The 23,757-nt window shown below is 45.9% G+C and overlaps 1 protein-coding gene and 1 long non-coding RNA gene across 4 annotated transcripts in view; one reads left to right on the forward strand and one right to left on the reverse strand.

Moving 5' to 3' along the window:
• Window positions 1-23,757, reverse strand: part of ELAPOR1 (endosome-lysosome associated apoptosis and autophagy regulator 1) — an 850,357-nt gene that overhangs the window by 200,996 nt on the left and 625,604 nt on the right. For all 3 annotated transcript variants that reach the window (XM_085643413.1, XM_085643411.1, XM_085643414.1), the window contains 4 exons: window positions 9,708-9,885; window positions 8,171-8,267; window positions 5,157-5,258; window positions 3,679-3,805 (listed from right to left, as the gene is read on the reverse strand). In XM_085643413.1, coding sequence (XP_085499539.1) covers window positions 3,679-3,805; window positions 5,157-5,258; window positions 8,171-8,267; window positions 9,708-9,885 — 504 coding nt within the window. The remainder of the gene's footprint in view (window positions 1-3,678; window positions 3,806-5,156; window positions 5,259-8,170; window positions 8,268-9,707; window positions 9,886-23,757) is intronic.
• Window positions 11,688-23,757, forward strand: part of LOC146870610 (uncharacterized) — a 367,507-nt gene continuing 355,437 nt past the window's right edge. Inside the window, exon 1 of the long non-coding RNA XR_014978693.1 lies at window positions 11,688-12,234. This is a non-coding gene — a long non-coding RNA (uncharacterized LOC146870610). The remainder of the gene's footprint in view (window positions 12,235-23,757) is intronic.

Here is a 23,757-nt window from a genome sequence, read left to right on the forward strand (position 1 = left end):
CTCCCTGATGCAGACCCACTAGCTCCTACAGCTTGTCTCAGGTCATCTGCTACTAACAGATCTATCATGTGTTGTGAGGAGGAACTCCTGCCCACCCTCAGTTGTCTTTCAAAGCATAAGGCCTTCAGTTCAGTGTAGGCTATGTCTTTGTACTGAGCTGGAGTGGACCCACTGGCTCCACATTGGTGAGACATACTAGTGTTGTGCAGTGTTGTACTACCTACACTAGTTGAGGCCTACTGAACCTAGCTTGAGCTGTAGCAAGGGTGTGCTTATCCCTTCACAAACAGCTCTAAGTTCAGTAGAACTTATTGATACTAGCTTGACTTTATATGTACCTTGAGTACCTTTAGTGGTTTTCAGTTAGTAATTCAAATAGAGGTTTTTCTGGTAAAACAATGGCAAGCTGGAATCCCACACGCTGCCCACCAATGTGAGAAGTTGGCCTGGCATATGCTGGTCACTAGTTATAGTGGCCACCTTGCACCAGTCCAATTCGACTCTTATGGTAGATAGGTTTAAGACAACCTTTTAAAGAAAGCTATCCTAGTGGTAGCTGTGGAGAGCAGCCTTCAGGCTAGGTCTCTGAGGAATGTAAAGCAGCTTGTTTTACCTTATAATCTCTTGAATTACCAAATGAAAAGGACACCACACAGGTATATATATCAAATATATATGTATTTATTTCTAAATACACTCTACTAATCTCTTTATGAGATTAGAACCCAGATACACATTCAAATGTCAACAGTTCTCAATAAATTAAGCACAAATATGGCTGTAGCCCTAGGGGCGTACCAGACCATATACTAAGAAAATGGGTTAACAACTCGACTTGCAAAATGACAAAGCCTAGGGCCTTGGGAATCGCTGGGGCTTCACTTCTGCAGTGTTAGCAGGTAAGTAACAAGCCCACGGGAGACGCGTGCAGTGTCTAAGCACAGCCGCGGGTTTCCTATAGGTTACAATGGCGTAAGTCGCGGTTTGTATTTCAAAGTTTTATGGCACTTCGAAGAAGTCAACAAGCAAGCCACTTACAGGGTAAGTATTTTGAGGGCCAACACACACTTGGGCACCGGAGTGCACGAGTTACCTCACCCACGGAAGCCGGATGCATAGGTGTCTTTTGGTGTCGGGTCGCGATGCTGTTTTCAATGGAGACCAATGAAGACTTGCTGCTTGAGACGACTGAAGAGGTGTCCGCTGGAATCCGAAGATGGATTGAAGTTGAAGAGGACCTGAAAATTGAGGGGGCAGTGTTCAAAGTCACTTGCCAGAGACCGGTGGCCAGCAGAATGGATGACCACTGATGTCGTGTCGTTTCAGGTCGTCGATGGTGATTTGTCTCTTCGCTCACGAGGTCCAGGAGAGATCAACGATGACCAGCAGCTGGATTCTGAGTGTCCCACAATGTCTGCAGCTGATGACGGTGTCGGCAACCGGATTGGAGCCAACAAGCCTTGGCAACTGCAAGTCTTGTGTGGAATGAAGATTGACGATGATGAAGACCAGCAAGGTCTGATGGACTTACCCAGCAAGGGTAAGTGAGGGCAGGCCCGGAGCAACCAGGAGAGCCCTTGAAGTTGATGAGAAAGTCTTCGGGTGAGTCACTAGCCAACGGGCAAGTAACCGCGAAGACGCCTTTTCAGGAAAAGTTCCACAGGAGCCCACGGTCCCTCGGGACGGGGTAGGCCACTGATTTTCGGTACCAGACCTGCTAGGGACTTGGACTACAGATGGTCCAAAGCACAAGTTCGTAGAACGTTGTTTAGGGTTTGCACTCAAAATCAGTGCACGGTTCCCTGGTATTGCTGTTCCTCGTCACTCCTGGGGTCCAGATGCCACAGCTTCGCTGGTGACTCAAAATGGCCATCGAGAGGTCAGGAAATCTGCTTCAGGGGACGCAGGGACTTCGGACTCCGGCGGGAGCGGTGAAGTTTGCAACCGTTCATCAAAGTTACTGGTGCCTGCCAAGCAGGGGAGTCACTCCTTGACTCCAAGGGAGATTCTTCAGTCTTCCAGAGATAGTGGAACGTCGAAGGGCCAGGATTCTTCTTTGTAGAGCGTCGTCCAGGGTAATCTGAATTGCATTGGCAATGCTTGGTATCTTATAGTGAAGATAGGGGAGGGACTAGCTCTATGACCACTCCTCTAGGAGGGTCAGGGTAGTGGGTGGTTACACCCACTTCCCTTTGTCCAGTTTCGCGCCAGAGCAAGGGCAGGTAGCCCCTGAACCGGTTTGAGCTGGCATATGCACAGAGGAGCCTACTGCTCCCCCAGTGCAGGACTTCAAAGGCACTCTAAGAGTGTACCCACCCAGCTCCAATACACTAAATCCTGTCTGGGAGGTGGTGACACCTCCCTGTGACAGGATACCTTTTGTTGGGCTTCCTCCACTGCGAGTTTCGGTCAGCAGCAGGAGGTCAGCCCAGTGTCTGTGCTGGTGGCATCCATTTTGTGATGCCAGGGCTCTATGAGATTTCTACCGTTTTGTACAGTGGGTACATGTCGTCCCCTCTAGAAGGGTGGGATCATACTCCCACACCAGTTACTGGTGTGGGGGTATGGTTCCAAGTTATTTGACACCAAACACGACATGTTTTGATGCAGTCATTCCAAAGTTAGCATTTACCGCGAGGTTATAATGCACTTAAGAGTATATGGTTTAACCGCATCCACAAACAGCAGCAGATAATAGACTCTGCCAGCTGCAGAGGGGTCCTGCTCATGCAGAAGCACCCCCTCACATAGTAAACCAAGCACCCTGCCCTCAGGATTGTTAGGGCCTGCAAGAGGAGTGACTGATAGGTTTGTATGTGTGTGTATGGTGAGATATAGGAACCTATACCTCAGTGAGGAGTGCTAACACTGCCTCACACAGGCTGCAGTAGCAGGCCTGTGGTGTCAGATTGTGAATGCTTCCCAGGGGTGGCATAATACATGCTGCAGCCCCTGGTAGGCCTGTGAAGTACCAATGCCCTAGGTACCTAAGGTACCATATACTAGGGGCTCATAAGGTACCACAGTATCCAATCACTAGTGCATCTAATATGCACACCAAGTTGTTTAGAGAGATCAGTGAGACTGGGGCCCTGATTAGCAGGGACCCAGCCAGACTATAGTCAGAAACCAGTGGACCGCCACCAACAGCCTTTCGGTGGCGGTCCTTCGGCCATCGTAATGAGGACTAGAATCTCCACACAGACTCAATAGGCTAAGACGTCAGCACTGACTACACTTCCAGCACACAACCATGCACAGAGTTCTACCACTGCATATTCATAATCGCCAGCCTTAGCTCGGCTACTCCAGTATAGGGATTCAGGTACATATCTGTTATTTGCCTCAGCCTCTACTTTCAGAAACTGCATCTACTCCAGATCTGCAACCTCAAACACACTACTCAGTTCCACCCCCTGCTGCCATGGGGTAACCTTGTATTCCAGAGCTTCTACCCAGCTCACTCAGTTCTATAGGCCCAGTAGTGATCAACAGCAATTCATGCGGGCGCACTGCAGGTAAGCTGAAAGAGCCTGACGTTTTACACAGAAAATCATATGACAACGACCCCCCCACCCAATTATATCAGGTAAAGACTCAAGTGATGGCTTTGCAGTGGGATGGCCTGATGTGAAATTGTATTAGCCCCTTGTACGCAGTGCTATGAAAGGTGCATACCTGGATTCCATGCGAGCAGGCACTCACTATAGTGTGGTAATCATGCACTGAGCAGAGCGGGCAGGCTTCGGCCGTCTCCCACAGGAAGTGGAAGGTGCAGCCATCACATGTTCCGTCCATGCATTTACTGAGGAGAGAGGGAGTGAAGCAACATCACATTAGGACTCTGTATTGGAGAGACTTGTTCTTCTTAGTTTCTAGCCGTCATTAAAGTCCCTTTGCAAGGTTCAGCAGTCACATGGACCCAGCACGGCTCTTTGACCATCTGTCAAATATGGATGTAGGATGCAAAAGTTCTACAGGAAAGAATCAAAAAACTAAAATCAAACCCACTAGAGGCAGGTATTTTGGGAGGATATCACATCACTCAGAGGGCATAAATACTTCTAACCCAGCAATGTATGGCCAATCATATCTGTAACACTAGTGGCTGATATTGGAACACTGATTATGACTCTACTACATTGAATTAAGTCAAAGGTCAATTCTCTGAAAGGTGTTATTGGTGCACAGGCTCTTACTGAACTGTCTTAGCTCAAAGTGAACAACTAATTTCTGGTATTGGGACAAGTCTCTGGCACAGGGCATCGAGCCTTTCTTCTGACAGGTACCTTGTGTTGTTGTGGTGCAGACTCTAATACGCATTATTGGTTCACCAGTGACGATACTAGTACCTGTATAAGGCTACTGATTCATATCTCAGCTCCAATTTTTTATGAATAGGTTTGAAATGTAGCATCTGTTGTTGGGAAACAGATTATGGCTCTGGTACCTGGTCTTGGTCCACAATTCAATGTTACTACCTGGTATTGAGTCCATGGACTAACCTGGTATTGAGTCAAAGAGTCTACCAAGAGCATCTGGTATTTGGCTGCATGTTATGAATCTAGCACCTTGTATTTGGCAGCAGGCTCGGACCACAGGATCTTGTGCTCAATCACTGGTCCTAGAACTAGGCTATGGGGGTCGACTCTACTATCTGATAGTGGGCTCTGGTTCTGATTCTATTACCTGGTATTGAGCTGTAGGTTATGGCTCTGATCCCTGGTAATAGGACACATGTTCTGGCACGCCTGTGATTTGCCCTTGTAGCAAGCACTGAACCCCAGGCTCTGGTTCTGATACCCGATACTGAGCTTTGGGTTTTCATTCTTATAATCTCTATGGAGATTATGTGTCATTTGTCTACATGGTCCGAGTCAACGGATCTGACTCGCACAGCTGGTAATACGTTACAGAGTATACCACCTATGAATTCACAGCATATTCTGAGTCTGCATCTAGGCTTTACTCAGATATTTTAACTTCAGTGTCTGGTATTAAGTCACCTTGGCCCAGTTGTGTACCTGGTGTCAAGCCACAGGTCCTGGATCTCATTCCTGGTACTGCATTGTGGTGTCTGGATCAGGTACTCAGAAGAGCAATGATGGTACTGTGTGCAGGGGGTGGGTGGTTTCTTCACATCACATTCTGCTTACCTTGGCATGGACAGCTTTCCCAATCCAACCTTCACCGGGTCACATCGCAGATGGATTGCGGTGGCTCTCCCAAAAGGACAGGCTTGCGTTACATCATTTGACCTTTGGGTGAAGACAACATAAAATATGCATCACGCAAATTGAGGAGAAACTGATACTCAACATTGTTATAACTGTATACAGTATGAACCTACATAAACAACAAAGTACCCTGCCTATAGTTCCAAAGGCAAACAAACATGGTCTCAAGTATGAGATCACATGGATGTCAATACATCAATAACTTCTGACTCCTGATATTTTCCAATTATCATAAGTAAGAATATGTTCATGACTCAGACATTGTAGGAGTAATATTATCATCATCATTTACACTCCTTTGCAGAAACGTGAAAGATTATCCTGTGGTTTACTCATCCTAATGAACAGGTGCATATTATGTAATTACCCTGTTACATCGTTAAAAGTATAATCATAATTATTTGGGTTTTCTTTGTCTTGATCGAGTTTTTCCAAGGATGTTCCCACACATATGCTCTTCTTTAACTATGTTTTTAATACCTTAGTAACAATGATCCCTTTGGTCTTCATATCCACATGCCTTACATTAAGACAGAGATACATTTTTAGAAGTATCAATGCATAAACCGTATATTAATATCAGTATATTAAAGATTTTTCTTTGTTTAATACATTTATTAAAAACTATAATTTAGTTTTTTTTTTAATTACTTGACAAAATTATTTTAAAGTTACTTATATTGTTTAAGAAGTTGTAATGTGTATACATTAGGATCTAATTTACCATTTGGTGGATGCAATGGTGACGGAGTATTCTGGCAGCCAAACTCTTGGTGCAACTACACAATCTTGAGTTGGGCAGACCACCAGATTTTCACTGAGAGCAGGGTCGGACTTGGACCAAAAATAGACCTGGGCACTAATATAAAAGGGACCTCCATTAGCGAAGCATGTAGCTAAAAAAGAGGTAATATCAGAGAAATCATCTGTAAAAACTGTCCCACCTGGCCATAAAACAGCCCCACAACTGCTAAACAAAACAGCCTACCCACTGATCTGGCAGAACAGTCCACTGAACACTGCCTGATTGCCCTATAGGCCAGTCCAACCCTGTGAAATTTCCTCTGTCTGCTTAAACCTTAAATTTGACCATCGCCCTATTTAGAGTGGGCAATCAGAAGGCTTGTTTTTACTGTACAGTATATTCTTGGCGGTAAGGGGCAATACATTTTTTTTAAAATGATCTCCCTGCCCATGGGAGAAAACTCTCATGCTGCTGCACCATTCGTTTTTTTCCTTTTCCTTGTTTTGATTTGTATGTGCAGACCAAGGTTTTGTTGTTGATGTTTAGACAACGATATTTTGGTACCACAATAGTTTTGTGGTGGATGTTTTGACATAAAACTCCTTAAGATCCCCTAACAATACATGTGCAAGGCCTTGGCCTTGACGTCTATGGCCATTAAACAATAGTTACCTACTATCGAGGGCTCGCCCTTCTTATACAGAACACCTCCAGAAAACCATATTGTAAACATGAACTGATCAGAAGTGTCACACATGGTGACCAAACCTGTGCATCTGAATTTACAACTGGGCAGCAAATCGCTAGGGCCATGGGTGCCAGAGGTCTACTTGCAAATAGAGCGTTAACAAGTGTATCTTTTAAATAATACGTTGATGAAATTAATTTTCATTTCTACAGCCTCATTACTCAGGTTAGAATCGTCATCACCTCATTTCGAGCTGAAGAAACCTTATAACGATGTAACACTGGTCTGTAAAAAAAATGCAAATATGAAAGGAGATCCTGAGCAAAGCAGATAGTCTGGCAGCCAGAAAAAAAAAACCTGCAACTACACCCACCGACTCTGAAACCTCTACCCTGGGGGTCTATTGATGCCAATGTCATTTTCAAAACCATCCGTGCCACACACAAATGTATCCACACAAAGGCCCTGAAAAACCTCAGCAGTGAAACGGCTGGCAAACACCCCCCATGAATCATGCAACGAAGACGTGCTCTAGAGACCCTGAACATGCTGTACTCAAAAGAGATGGAGCCTTTGACGTCTACATATCCTGGCTACGGAAGACACCGCAAGAAAGCATGATCAGTTGACACGGGTGCTTTGTGTTCTTCACTGGCTCGCAACTGAGGGCAAATTGGGATGCCTCACGCACACACTGCATTTTAACATTCCCCACTCTGAAATGCTCATAATCCCCGGTGGTAAAGAGGTCTGTGCATTGAGAATACACTATTCCTGGAATGCCCTTGTTTCTAAACATTTAGATGAAGACCCCTATTTTTCCTTTAGGATTAATTCCCCTACCCTGATACTCATTTAAGCCGGGTTTTCAGTTTTAATTGTTGTTACTATTACTGCTTCTGTTACAGTAATCTTTTGTTCTATGTGTACAGCACCCACATACTCACTGAGGAATGGAATGCTATTCAAACCTAAAGCTCTTAAATAAATATATATCTCTTAAGACCATCTGCACAAAAACAACCCATCTTTCTTTCAGGAAAAAACGTAAAACACATAGGGGCTTATTTACAAGCCCCTTGCTCCGCCGGTACATCACTTGTTCCCATGTGAAGAGTGGCGCACCAGCGGCACAAGGGGCTTGTAAATAGGCCCCATAATGTATGAATTGCAAGTTCAGCCTGTTCTTTAACCTCGAAGCAGAATGAGGTAGTTCTGGTTTCAGTACTGTGCCTTATGAGGCATTTATCCATTTATCATGCCATGCATTTACACTTGTACAGAACACACGGGTTGGCGGCAACATTCTTTAAGCCCCAGCGATGCACAAGCACTTTCGGCTCATATTTAGTATATACACAGACCACTCTGAGCCTTTTTGTTGAATAACATAACTCAGAGAGCGCTCCTTGTTGTTCAGAATGTATCTTGTGCAATATATTTTGGCAAGAACAAAAGCCACTGAACTCTTGTGGGACAATCTCATAGCGACCACAATACCTGTAATAGAATATGACGTCGGGCAGCGGGGAGGTGGCCTGGGTGAAGAGATTAGCTGGGGAGGTGATATTGTCCAACTTTTCATCTGTTGTTACTCCTGCAATACAACCAAACACAGGGGCATGTGAACAGGCTATAGGAGCAGAGAAAGATGTTGTGCCAACAGCTGTCACGTGATCGTGATCGGCTTGGAAGTGATACCCACCATGCTGGAACAAAGGTGGCGGATAAGGATTTAGGGGAGGGCACTGAAGGAAGGGCCAATGTATTCAGCTATAGCTGTTTTAGGCTGCCACAAATTGTGGATTTAAAGGTGAAAACAATATGCGGGGCCAATCAATGGCTTGGCGAACCATCAAGCTCACCCATTTCCTTGCCAGCTGCAACAGCAACAACTGTCTAATATAAAATCCTTATGTGCTCTTACATTTCTGCTAAACCCCTATTCCATCCATTTGTGGTGACATATGCGATTTCATCAGTTTCCCCTCTTCTTCCGGCCGTGTTCCAGAACAATGTAAGACAGGAGTTATCTCACCCTTATTGACCATGCCTGGACTTAATCCAGCCAACCTGAAAAAAATGTGTCCAAGAAGTCTATGCCCTACCATATCCAAAATCCTGAAGAAGCATCTATCCCAGTGGATTTCTAAGCTAGCTTGAGTCTATAAAGCTGAGCTCCTGATCTGGTCTCTGGTCAGTTTTCGATCAAGACATTTCAATAAATCATATTTTAGTGGCAGCATTGGTTCCGCACTATTACGGACATGAGGAGCCATCAAGCTTCTATCCTTAGATCTGCATGCACCGTTTAACACAGAGACCATTCCATGCTGATCTACTACGTTAGAGCTGCTGGATGATCTCGACCTACACTCAATTGGTTAATCCTGCTAAAGAAACACTTCTACCTAACATTGAAAGGAGAGATGATCAGGCAAGTTCACACTTTGCTGGTAGCTTCAAAATCATTGCAAAGGCTCAATCAACTGGGTCCAACATGATTGCAATGCTGCACATTTGTTGGTCACACACTCCTAGGAACGGCGAGTACAGTTGCAGCAGAAACGATGTCCTTAGCTACCAGTATAAGTGTAGTCTCAGCAGGAGCTTTGTAGTATGCTAATGTGTATGATGTGTAGGGCATCTGGGATGTTAATGGAATTTTGTCAGGACCTTGTAGAAGTGAAGGGTTCAGATGGGCCTGTGAAAGGGACCAGATAGAATTAGGGTCTGTTGGCAACAGGAATTTATATAAAAAAGTTGGATAAAAATTGAAAATACCTCAGAGAGAATAATCATTAATTGTTCTGCTCTGTAAATAACAAAAGCATTAACATTCTATCAGCTTTCACACACAGCTAATTATTCCTTTGAGGCAAACAGAGTTGGTTTTAGTCATTAGTCCTATGCTGATGAGGAGATGGGTGAAAGGAGAGCATGTAAGGTTAAGATACAAATAATCCACAATCACCTAATAGCTGGAATATGTGTTTCCTGGTGATAGGGAAAGAGTCCACCCTCTGCTGCCACTTACCTATAAAACGATCGGCCAGACTAACCGGCTGTGAGGACACCACCGCCTTGAAGCCTACCACGTCAGAAGGGATAACGATAGCTTGGCAGACGTAGGATGCAATGGATGGTGTGTATTGGGTGGTGTCCATTCCCCGCACATCTGTAACGTTGTCAACACAGACAGACATCTTCTTTCCCTTCAGGAAGCCCAAAAAAACACAAAGCAGCAATGTTTAAACTGTTTTACTATAATGACCTTGCCCTTGAGGCAAGGATTCTTAAGCATACAGTCTGGTCTACCTAGCACCTCGAAGGCACACGGGCATCACATTTAATTATGTTACTAAATCTATATTTCATCAGAAGGTCTGTCTAGCTCCTCTATTTTGCTTTCCTGTCCCTTCTTTAGGAGAGGAATGCATTACAATAATCACTACAAATGAGACTCTAGAAGAAGACGTCTATAATGTAATCTGGATGGCTGGCCATTGTCTCTACAAGGCAGCAATGGTTGATAGAGTGTTTCCCCCCGCCCTACCTACCTTTTTAAGGAACTGACCTGCCAGGACACTTTCACTTGACTACAGACCACTCCACATACATGACACCCTGTTTGCAGGCCACCTTCAGGAATCAGAGCCTGATAGAGAATTTGGTGGACAGGTACTCCATCACAAATATGAACAATATCCCATCCACCATATTACAAGCGTATTGGATACAAATGAACCCATAATACAGTCGGGGGCTATCCGTCCCATTTATGACAGAGTACCCATCCACCAAACTATTAATCAGGCCCTTAATCAATGCCTTACATGATGCATTATAGTTGTCATTTATGCAGCCAAGTCTGCTTGTTCCCACTCCCTGCATGGTAATATTGCAGGCGAGCGCAGATACCAAGCCCAGCCTCATCAGACTCTAGCACATACACAGGCCATTTATACAGGGGACACGGGAAAGCACAGTTTGCAAATGAAATGGTGTAATTACTCACATCAATGGGAGTCTTTGTATTGACCTGGAAGTATGAAAGGCAAACATATTCTTGGCCCAAACCAGAAGCTTACCGGTTGCTCACAGATTTCTTTAGCTGACACTCAACTCACAAGCTGTTTATGCAAGTGAACATATTTAACTAATGGGAGTTTTGATGTTGTGCATTTTACTCATTTAAGGAAGATTTTGGCATTATGATTTTTTAGGGATATTTGAGGCACCAGTTCCTTTCTACTGAGAGTTGTGGCCAAAGGTGTTATTCAGGACATTGTAAATCTTTCATGTACTACTTTGGCGGCGTGCACCTGAGCTTGACTCACAAAGCACTGGCCTGGTATAAAACTACTGCTGAGTAAAATGTACAGAGTAATGGCTCTGCCTTCGGCTCCAGGAAGTCCATTATTTGGATTGCAGATCCCAGGTATTGTACTTCACAAATTTGCAGAGAAATACAAGGGGCATTTGCACCTATTTCCTTGCTCCTGTGTCTAATGGCAAGTGCGGTAGGAGCTACAATTGTTTGTGCGCCCACCTCTGTGATATCTGATGCATGTGTGCTAAGTTACGACCATGGGAAGCAGTTGTTCACTCATGTACGTGCAGCGCTACCACATGCAAATGAGAGAACACCTCACTTGGTCTCAACTCCATGAAGGAAAAATAGGAGCTTGGGAAAAAAAAAGCCATGGAAGGACACATGTAATATACCCAACACAGAAATTGGGGCACATTTAGCATTCACCTCCAGGCCTCGCTTAGGAATAAGACACCATCTCTTAGTGGTTCTTCATAAACATCCCTCAAAGGGGGTACGAGCCACACAGTGCACACCACCCTCCATTGGTAGAGTCCCTTTCCAAAGGGAAGCAGTTATGTCAGAGCACACACACTGGCAGTACTGGAAAAGCCATGCAAATTGCACCCAGCATTGCTGTCCTTCTGCGGAGCTGTGAAGGTCTTCAATAGGGAGGGAGGGTGCAACTATGACTTAATATTTCAGGGGCGGGGTGTGGCTATGGCGTGAGGCTGAATGGCTGCCTCTTGAGGGAGCTCCGCACGCCAGACCTGCACATCCGGTAAATACCATAGGAGATGGACACCTGTGCCATTCAAAACTACATGCAGCGGTAATAATTTTCGCCTACCACGATCGGTGAGATTTCTGGCCTTGGGGGAGCAGCGGCACCCTCTTTAATCTGCTCTGAAATCACAGATCGGCCGCTAAGAAAATCGCGCCCGCCCGCGGCTTTGCGGCGAGAGAGGACTGCTGAGGAGCGGAGAGGGCGAGGTGTACACATTCGGTGTGCTGATCCCTGGGAACAAATAAAACAGTAGCGTGCATCGTGTGGGATAGCTGGATGCTAGCAGTGTGAGGCTTCTGTGCTGGGGCTGCAACCATTGAGGTGCGCGAGGCTGCTACTGCGGAGACCGCCTCGGAGAGACCTGGAGCTGCCACCACGAGGTGGGAGGAGCCCTACTGGGAGCGGCCCGCAGACCCGGCCGGAGACGGACCTCGGTGCACCTGATGACCCGGAGGGAGTGCGGTAAGTGAGGTGTGGGCCGCATGCTGTGCTGGGTGCAGGTCGGGCTGCGTGGCCTTGCCTCAACATTCCCATTATAGTGTACGGGTGGTGTTTGGACAGGCCAGAGCGGTCTGACTGTGACGGGCGCGATGTAATGGTACCACCGCTGCTTGCCTAGAGGAAAGTTGTGCCGGCTTAGCGCCCCGGGGCGGGGCGGTGCCAGTCTGTACGCCCTGGTGCGTTTAGGGGTGCCGGTGCGACCTGGGAGCTCCCCGGCGAATGCGGGCTGCGGCACTAGTGGCGGACCCTACCTGGCAGAACTAACGACGGACTTCAGCCGTGCTCCTGGTTGCCGGAGGGAGAGAACTGCGCCGAAAGCATTCGGATCTGGTGGTGGCTTTACAGGACATATCCCAGCCATACTATAGGCTTATCCTGTGTGGGGGCGAGTCCTGAGAGCTGCTTGGATACATCCTCGGCGGCTGGGATTGCAAGAGACCCTCTGAGACTGACCGGGGTGCACATCTCTACAGTTTACTATAATTACCTGGTAGCTGGGTGGCACTGAGATCTCACTACACCACTAGGGAGCTAAATCGCGGACTCAGCGGATTTGAGCACTAGTGATTTGAACACGTGGAGAGACATGTTGGGGAAGGAGTGCTATATAATACACACATACCTCCACCACTATGGGTAAATCTGACCCCAAACAGCCGAAACTCCAGTTTGAAAGTAAGCGTAATACATGCGCAAACAAAGCCATGGGGGACCAGCCTGGGACGCAGGGCATGTCGGAGATAGTGGAAGACTCGGAGGACGACACCAGGACTATCCTGCTAGAATTGCGCTCTGGGATGAAATCAATAGACAGTAAAATAGACGCGCTAGCGACCAGTCTAGATGTGGTAAAGAAGAAAGTGGACAAGCATGAACATAGGCTTGATGTCTTGGAGAACAGACTATCGGACTCGCAAGCGGAATTCCGGACCCAAATTTTACAGATGAAAAAGGTTTTAGAGGTCACAAAAGCGAAAAATGGGGATTTGGAAGCGCGGTCTAGGCGCAACAATCTTCGCATAATTGGCCTGCCGGAGTCCACCGCCATTTCCAAAATGGAGACTTTCATTGACAGCCTACTGCGCGAACTATTTGGAACTGTGTTATCGACAGTAATGATTGTGGAGAGAGCACATCGATCCCTGGGCCCTAGACCTAAGCCGGGTGCATCGCCCCGCCCGATAATTGAGCGCCTACTGAACTATGCTGACAGGGACGCCATCTTGCGGGAGGCCAGGGCTAGAAGCCCCATCAATTATAAGGGAGACAACCTGTCCTTTTTTCCAGACTACACCCCTGTGGTGCAGACAGCACGTAGGGAGTTAGTGCCTGTGAAGAAGTTGCTGCAGATTGCCTCTGTACCATATGCAATGTTGTACCCTGCCAAATTGAAGATTTCTCACGAGGGCCAAGCGCACTTCTTCACGGACTCGAAGTCAGCCCTGAAATTTTCAAAACAAATTTGCAAATCTTGGCCCCGATAGCGCGGGCTGGGGAGCCTATCAGCCTCTCCGAAACTAGAGGACAAAGATTAGTAATGTTGTCATTGTCTTTTTGATGGACGAGGGTGGATATATGGTGGTTGTGGGAGGCTGTTGATCATCTGTTTTCATTTGTTTGAACTGCTGAAGTTGGGGGATGGTTCCCCCAGATCTCTTGTACATGTTTGCATGTAGTCATATTATATTACACTGGTTCGGCGTCTTGGACGTTGAACACACTCATGGTTCATGGCACACAGGTGTGCCACACAGCTAAAAGTCTGGCAAATCTCACCACGGAGTGAGTGTTCGCTGCCGTTCCCTCCCCCCCTAGCGGGTGTTCCCCTGTTGACGTATTGTATGGAAGTTGGGGTAAATGTGAGGGAGGAGAGTTGGCAATGGTCCCGACCAAATTGGGAGGTTGGTGTGGGTGGTGGGTGGAACGAGGGGGTTATGTGTTGTATTTTATTTGTGTGATTGCTACATTTTTGTCGGTTGAGTGAGAGCTGGGCGGTATGGCAAGTTGGACACGAGTGGCACTGGAACTGCCCTTCTATTGTTGCTCGCATTGATTGTTGGGCTGTTAGGGATCACAAAGTGTCATTATGGGTGAGCGATATAGATTGACTTGGAATGTGAGGGGTCTCAATTCCCCAAAGAAAATACGCCAGGTGTTGGCTTATCTGACTCGCCATGACATACATATCGCTCTGCTGCAGGAAACACATTTGACTAAGCATACAGAGAGAGGTATTGCTGGAAGATGGGCGGGATTTCAGCTGGTGTCTTCTTCGTATGCTAGAGGATCGAGGATTCTGATTAGACGGGGCGTCGCATTTACGCCCGCCCAGACGTATGTAGATGAGGAGGGGCGATGTGCAATGGTGCAGGGGAAGCTGGGAGGCTCCTTGGTATCTATAGTCGGCATATACGGGCCTATTGGAGATGACCCGGAGTTTTTTTTTTACGCATGTATGCCAAATTGAGGGCATGGCTGGAAGCAGATATTCTGTGGGGAGGTGACTTAAACACATACTTGAACCCTGATCTAGATAAGTCTAATCTAATGTCGCACCGAACCCCCAGAGTGGCCCAGTGTGTAAAGAGTGCTATGCTAGAATATGGATTGAGTGATGCGTGCAGGGTGCGAAATGACCTAGTGAAAGAGGGAACACATGCGACACCGCTACACAACAGTTGGTCGCGATTAGACTATTGGCTGCTGGGTGGCGATGCGCTTGAATGGGTACTGGAGATTGCGAACTTGCCGCGCACTCTATCAGATCACAATCCGCTACAATTTGACATAAGGATTCCGACGGCTGTGCGTCGCACCTTCATGTGGCGTCTGCGCTCGGTGGCGCAACTTGATCCGGTGTTTGAGGCTGCGGTGCGGGAGGCCATAGAACAATACTTTCTACTCAATAACGGTTCAGTGGCCAGTGCCTCCACCTTGTGGGAGGCTTTTAAAGCAACGATTGGGGGGGTGCATTGGTACCGCGGCGGGCATATTGAAAGATATTAGGGAGCAGCTTTTCAAAGTTGAGACAGCGCTTCAGACACTGGAACGTAGCTACACAGTGGCTCAATCGACTGACTCTGGCCCGCATACACAAGCTGGTTTTGGAATATGACACCTTAGCTGACACTGAAATAAGATACATTTCGCGTAGGCACTCGGTGCGAAGGTACGGAGAGGGGGGGAGACAAGGCCATACACTGGCAAGTAAGATTAGAGACCGTATGGAGCAACCTCATATAGGTAAGATAATGGACTCCCACGGGAAGGAACATTATCACCCACTCGCTATTACCGAGCAATTCTGAGAATTTTACGTGGATCTCTATACATCCAGGGGGGAGGTGACAGGGGCTGAGATGGAGGGGTACTTGGAGGATGTGGCGTGCGCCTGACTGTCGGATAACCACAGGGACTATCTAAGCTTGCCAATCGATGCGGAGGATATTAAAGCTGCTATTCTAGCTCTACCCAATAGGAAGGCGCCGGGACCGGATGGCCTTACGGTCGAATTTTATAAAACATATGCGGATTTGATCACTCCGTATCTGTTAGAAGTATATGAAGAGGCGCTTGATTCGGGGATAGTGCCGACGTCGCTGCGGCAGGCGCTGATTATAATGTTGCTCAAGAAAGACAAGCCCCCAGATAAATGTGATTCTTATTGACCCCTTTCACTGATTAATATAGATGCCAAGACACTTGCCAACATTTTAGCTGTTAAACTACAACCCCTGATGCCGTGCCTAGTGCTATCGGACCATTCGGGGTTTATACCTGGCCGATCCACGTCCCACAATCTGCGGACTATATTTTCCATGTTTCATATTTTGCAACCAAGCATGTCGGCCGCGGCGGTAATGCTGGACGCGGCTAAGGGGTTCGACTCGGTCGAGTGGAACTTTGTTTTTTATTCTTCAACGTATGGGATTTTTGCATATATTTATACAGTGGATCAGGGTGCTATATGCGGATCCATCGGCCAGGGTGCGTGTCGGCGGTTTAACATCAGACCCATTTGATATCAAGAGGGGCACTCGTCAAGGCTGCCCTCTATCTCCACTGCTTTTTGCGATTGTATTGGAGCCGCTGGCGTGCGTTATTAGGCAGAGACACAGGGAAACAGCGCTAAACTTTAACTACAGTCCAGTTGCCATCTCGCTATATGCTGATGATATGGTGCTTTTTGTTCGTGAACCTTCTAGGTACCTGGCACAGCTGTTGCGGGAGTATGTTAGGTTTGGACGTTTGTCGGGACTACTGGTAAATTGGGAAAAATCCGCTGTTATTCCTCTGACGGAGTCCACGATACAACCGGACATGGATTTTCCGTTGGTATGGTCTGTAGACCCAATAAAATACTTTGGAGTCTGGATACACCGAGACCCGGATAGGGTGATACGCGAGAATTATGGGAGGGCATACACTAAATTGGACCAGCAGGTGGATATATGGGTAACTTTACCACTTTCGATGGCGGATCGGATTGCATTAATTAAAATGGTGGTCCTGCCGCGGTTTTTGTATTTATTTACCAACATCCCGATTGTGTTATCGAAGGTTTTTTTTAGCACTCTCGGTGGGACCCTGCTCCAGTTAGTCTGGGGAGGCAAACATGCCCGAGTAAAATGGTCGGTCCTAACTAGTGATTATGATAAAGGAGGCTTTGGGGCACCGGACTTCTATGTTTATTATCTCAGTGCGCAGGCCCAATATGCGTATTATTGGATGAGACCGCATGCGTTTACTCCGCATGTCGCAGTAGAGAGAGGGACGTATATCCAGTTCCATTACACAGTATGATCACGTACCGGGCACGTGAAATCCTGAGAACGGTGATAAATGCATTAGACACGACAATATCTGCCTGGCAGGAGATAGGGCGACTGGCGCGTATGCTTCCATTGTACGACCAGCCATGCACATAGAACATCATGCTGCAATGTCGGTGACCCACGAGGCGCCATCAATGCGGCTGTTTAAAGAGGCGGGTTTTCAGCTGATGCAGGATATCTATCCAGAGGGGTTGTTTCTCACACCGGACACCCTGCAATATATCAGTAATCCTACGTTCTTGTTTAGATTCGCAATGCACAGACTTAGACACGCGATCAGGGCTCACTACGACACCTACCCTCTTGAACCTCCTACGTTGATGTCTTTACAATTCGTGCTTACTACTCCCACTAACAAAAAATTGATCTCCAGGCTATATAGGTTGATAAAGGAAGAATGCATGAGTCAGCCGGACAGAAGTTAGGAGAGATGGAATGCCTGTTTACTTGCTCCGATATCTGAGAAAGATTGGAAATATGTATGTGAAATAACGGGTACCCTTATCATGAATCGAAACTTATGTATTATACATTTTAAATATATAAACCAGGTGTACTATACGCCGGCATTATTGTATCGATTTGGGTTGAGTGACTCTAGCTGCAGTGCGCGATGCGGACAAGCAGACGCTGACTTTCTGCATCTCGCCTGGGGATGTAGGAAGATAGCTGAGTTCTGGACACTTCTGGCAGGTGTGGAGCTACAGTGCACTCCGCTTGTCTGTCTGTTGTGTTGTGTGCCCCACGTTAAGGGAGTGGGTGGTAGATTTGTACGACTCGCACTGCTTATGGCTACACGGAGAGTAGCAATCACGTCGGGCGGGAGGCGTCTGCCGAAAGTAGATCACTGGATAAAGGACTTGGTCTACTGCAAAGATAACATATGCGGAAGAATTACCTACGATCTCAAGACCAAAGGACATTTGGGAGCCCCTGAGACTCTTTCTTCTGAAAAGGGCAGCTGAAGCAGAGCAGAGTGACGCGGGCTAGTGGTTACAGTGTGTAGTGGTGTGTGGTCTAGAGGTGGGGTATGAGTGAATGGAAGGGAGATGCTCTATTATTCCAACACGACTTTGTGATTAATGCTCAGGAATGATGTGGGGGTTTATTTGTCTGGGTATTATAATTTGGTGCCGTTATGTATTTTGTTCGATTTGTGGGAACGTTTTTGTTTATGATTATTCACGCATACCGCTGATATGCTACATGAATATTTGTTATTTTATTTGTTGTATTTTTTTTGTGATGTCTTTGAAAAAAAAATAGATTTTTTTTTTTTAAAACTATGACTTAATATTTCAGTTGCCTTGATAAAAATTAGCCACTAGAAACTATGGATTGCTCCTTTGTTAAAAATCAAAAGAAAAACCTTGTTCTCCTTCAGTTACCAAACGATAGAACTTTTTTCACATTGAAGTGCCCTCTAAAATGCAAGAGAAAGTGGCGACAATTCAGTTCTAAGCTTATCTGGAGGACTGCAGGGAAATCCTGAATTTGCCATTTGTACGACAAGGGAGACAAAAACTTACTTAGATGTCCAGTTCAGTTTGCTTGAAATATTAGTAGAGGGTGAGACCACCATATTTGGCTTTATCATACGTTTCGGACCATATGAATGTGTTGTACCACATACTGAGGGTGCAAGAACATCATTGGGGGGTGTCGAAGAAACTGGTGCCGCCTCCCTGCCAGAAACTGCACACACCATTGCAGAGGTATTCAGGACCTCGCAGAAGGGTTGGTGGGGCACCCACATAAAAACACAGAGCTGCAGACGAACCGCTTATGCTTTTGACTGCAAACTGAGACTGTACCACATGTCTGTTACTTGGCCTCTGGTCATGGACCCGCTGGAGTTCTGGTCCTTTGCTGCTCGGGTAGGAATGAGTGGCCTTGAATAAGGGTGGCTATAAGGAGTAGCAAAATCTTGAAGAGTACAATAAGTAGGAGATGTGTTTTGGTCATCACAGAGGGTCACCAAACCTCAATGTGTGAGGTTACTCCAGGCCAGTGATACTCAAAGTAGGACCCTGGGGCCGCATGCGGCCCTCCTGACCTTTACATGCGGCCACTTGATCAACAGCAGCACTGGGTTGCTGTTCACTCGACTCATCACTCGACTCAGCACTATCATTAAAAAGCTGTTAAATATACAGGCAAGCCTTTATTTAGAGGTTAATTAAAGTTAAAGAAAGGAACTAACTAGGTTGTCCTGCACCACTTAACTTTAGAAACACCTTCATTTTCAAAGCCATCTTGCACCAAAAGTGCCGCTCCACCCTGCTAGCATCGATGCAGCCCTCGGACACATCACAGACCAAACTTTGTGGCCCTTGTGAAAATGTCTGTGAGTACCCATGCTCCAGGCAGTAAGGCATTGGTAGTTTTCTATACTACGTACAATGCCGCAGAGCATCAGACTGCTTTAAAGAGAATGTTGTACAGTGTGTAAAGTATTGCCAATAAATGTGAGCAACACTAAGGTATAAGTTCAAAATGCAACAAAGATCACCAATATAAGACCTAAATAAAGAAGGATCAATCAAAGTGATGTACACAATAATGTAAGATCAGTGAGCAGAAAACAGAAGGTGCTTTTACTCATAAAATGCAGTAGTCAAAAATAGAAGTGAAAACAATCTAAAAGGTCTTCACACTCATGAAAAGGTTTGGATGCAATAGGAAGGAAGGAAGGGAAAAAATGAAGGTGAAGAAGGAATGGTTTAGTTATTTTTTTTGGAAGTAGATAGACGGATAGTGGGGACGATGTCAGATTTATTCAATGTATATTTTTGTAGAACAAGGGGATTGCAAGTAAAAAGATGACAGATGCGAAGATGGTGAGAACCTGCTGAGATTCTCGGGTTCTTGGCCAAGAAGTGACGGTATCCAGAGTGTTGACGTTTACTCACTTAGTAGGCCAGGTTCCCTGGTAGGTAGCCAAGAGTAATGTGATGATAGAAGCCAGTTCTTGAGTTCAGGTGAGCTGCTGCATGCAGGGGTTGTGAAAAGAGTAAGATTATGTTTGTGAAGATTACATTGCTTGTCATGAATGAACCCAAGCGATTTGGAGGTTTCAACAAAGGATCATGATGTAGGTTAAGATATTTGTAGAGTTAGGCCAATATAAAATGGAGTGGGATGGAATAGGGGAAAATGAATAGTAACTCAAGTGTGCTGCATTGAATTGGTGATGAGCAGTCCTCCAAGACTAAATTGTCAAGAGTTGAATCCAGTAAGCACTTGATCAACAGGAAAGGAAACATTCAGAAAGAGCCAAGTATCATCCGTATACTAGTAGTAAGATATTCCACACTCTTTGAAGATGTTACCCATTCGTTCAAGATTATGTTTGAAGTGTGGCGAAGACAGATCTTCTTGTTGGACTGGAAGAGAGTTGGGGACAAAGTCTATTTTCATCAGTTGTGAGCTCCTACTTGCCTTTAATCCTCGTGCATTCTTTTAGCAAGTGAAAGAGCATATCATTTTTGGCAGTATTGTAAACTGCTAAAAGATTGAGCCGTAACAGCAGACAGGAATCACCGCTATTCACAATGCACAGAGCACCGTCAGTGATTTGCAGGATTGCTGCTACAGTACTACAACCTGTTTTTAAACACGACTGAAGTTCATAATGAAGCTTGTTATAATTGACAAACTGTGTGAGTTGATTTTTCACAAGTCTTTCAAGGAATTTGCTGGAGGAAGATAGGCCAGAGACTAGGCAAAGAATAAGAATTTAAATGTGCTAGGTCTTCAATGGGTGTGTTGTAACCCTTTCTTTATTGAAAAGTAGCTATGCATACATAATAGTGGCTAGGATTAAGACAAGTCGGATCTTACCAGAATTTATACACACCCACTAGTATTTGCTTAAAGGCAGAAACTCCCATGTGACATCAAACAGAATCCATTCCGCTTGTTTAGACAGGAAAATCATGGAGATCTGGCCTGTGGTACTTAGGAGGTAGACTAGACTTCAGACAAGATCTAGAGGTATAACACTTCGCAGTTGTAGTGGTTTCAGCTCACATTAGTTGCGTCCCTTCACTTCAATGCTTTTCTTTTTCAGTTCCCATGAAAGTTTTCCCTTTTGTTAACCATATATCCATCCAGGCTGTTTTTTATTTGTGCTGTACTTCCAGGGAGCTTTGCCTACTCAGCATTTGGTTCTCCTCGGAGTCCTTGACAATAGCGTGAATTATACCCTTATATATATATATAGTTATGACTCGAGGTAGGTGAGTCAAAATAAAAGCCCAGTCCCATCTAAGGTGCAAAATTACAGAAAACAACATTAATAACAGGACATAATTTCATGATAGTTTAACAGTAACAATTAGATTTCTTACACTCCTTCTCACACATTATGCCTCTCCTCCTCTGCCATCCCAACTTCTCCAAGAGTTATGAATGAATGGATGAACATAGGAGGAACCAACCATATGTGGAGAAGGAATATGCTACTTACCAGTATGCATCTGTTCTTGGCATGTAGAGCTGCAGATCTATACACTTTTGCATAGATCGCCATCTGGTGTTGGGCCCGGATGTTTGCAGTTTGTTTTTCTTCTTGGACAGTCTTTGGAAGTCACGAGTTCGGTGACTCCTCCTTCGGTCCGTACTGCGCATGGGCTTCGGCTCCATCCTCAGATTGTTTTTCGCCAGCAGGGAAAAGATGGAGCGTAGTGATAATAGTAAGAAACCCATGTGTGTTGTATCTAAATAAGATAGACTGGAACGGATACAGGTAGCCGGGGAGGCGGGTGGGCGTGTATAGATCTGCAGCTCTACATGCCAAGAACAGATGCATACTGGTAAGTAGCATATTCCGTTCGAGGCATATGAGCTGCAGATTATACACTTTTGCATAGATTATATAGCAGTACCCAACCTTAGCGGCGACCACCGGTATCCGTTGCAGTGGTTTGAAATAGTGTCTTTAGTACAGCCTGGCCCACACTAGCTTGTTGTTTAGAGTGCACGTCTACACAGTAATGTTTTGTGAAGGTGTGCGGTGTTGACCATGTGGCTGCTTTGCAGATGTCATCTAAGGGTATGTTCCCTAGAAACGCCATAGAAGCCCCTATCTTTCTTGTAGAGTGGGCTTTAGGTGGAACAGATAATGTTCTTTTTGCTTTTTGATAGCAAATTTGTATGCACTTTACAATCCACCTAGCTATCCCTGATTTAGAGATCGGGTTGCCCTTATGCGGTGGAGAGAAGGAGACAAACAACTGTTTAGTCTTTCTGAAAGGTTGCGTTCTTTGTATGTAGTACAGTAAAGCCCTTTTAACATCAAGTGTATGTAGAGCCCTTTCCGCAACAGATTGAGGTTGCGAGAAAAAACCCAGTAATTCCACCGATTGATTAAGATGGAAGGGGGAAATGACCTTGGGCAAAAATTTGGGATTTGTGCGAAGTATCACCTTGCTGTGATGTATCTGTAAAAAGGGTTCTTGTATAGTGAACGCTTGTATCTCACTAACCCTTCTAAGGAAAGTGATAGCTACGAGGAAGGCTGTTTTCCAAGTGAGGAACTGTAGCTCACATTTATGCATTGGTTCGAAAGGCGGGCCCAGTAGCCTTGTAAGAACTACGTTTAGATTCCATACAGGGGAAGGTGGTGCCCTGGGTGGCATTACTCTTTTAAGGCCTTCCATAAAGGCTTTAATAGCAGGCACTCTGAACAGTGATAAATGCTGCTAGGTGTAGACGTATGGATGAATATGCCAGGTTACACCTGTGAAGATGGAGCAGATAGCATATGATGTGCTGTATGGATGCATCTAAGGGGTCGATTGTATTGTTACGGCAGTAAACAACAAATCTCTTCCACTTTGCGGCATAGCATGCTCGAGTGGTAGGGCGCCTGGCTTCTCTGATAATGTTTATGCAATCCGGGGGAAGGTTAAGGTATCCAAATTCTAAGATTTCAGGAGCCAGATCGCAAAGTTGAGCTGAGCTGGGTCCGGGTGCCTGATTTCTCCATGGTTCTGGGTTAGGAGGCATGGGGACAGGTGCAGCTTTTGGTGTGGTACCACTGAGAGCTGTAGTAGTGTGGTGTACCACGGCTGCCTGGCCCATGTTGGAGCTACCAGAAGGAGTCTGAGGGAGTGCTGTTGTAGCTTTCTTACCACTAATGGAATTAGTGGGAGAGGTGGAAAGGCGTATGCAAATTTGCCTGACCAGTTCATCCATATCGCATTGCCTTTGGACAATGGGTGTGGGTATCTGGCGGCGAAGCTTGGGCATTTTTTGTTTTCGTGGGTGGCGAAGAGGTCTATCTGAGGATGCCCCCACTTGTGGAAGAATGGGTGAAGAACTTGTGGATGCAGTTCCCATTCGTGCATTTGCTGCGTTTGTCTGCTGAGCAGATCTGCCATGGTGTTTTGTATGCCTGGGACGTGTTGTGCCAGGAGAAAGATTTTTTGTGGAATCGCCCATCTCCATATGCTCTGTGCTAAGCGGGAGAGCTGGGGAGAGTGTGTCCCCCCCTGTTTTTGAATATAATACATTGCAGTCATATTGTCTGTGCGAATTAGGACTGCCTTGGCTGAAATTTGTTTCTGAAACGATTTCAGGGCTAGAAAGATCGCCAACAACTCCAGATGATTGATGTGGAGTAACCTCTGTTGTGGCGTCCATA

The sequence above is a fragment of the Triturus cristatus genome, chromosome 1_1 (assembly GCF_964204655.1).
Source record: "Triturus cristatus chromosome 1_1, aTriCri1.1, whole genome shotgun sequence".
In the NCBI taxonomy this organism is placed as follows: domain Eukaryota; kingdom Metazoa; phylum Chordata; class Amphibia; order Caudata; family Salamandridae; genus Triturus; species Triturus cristatus.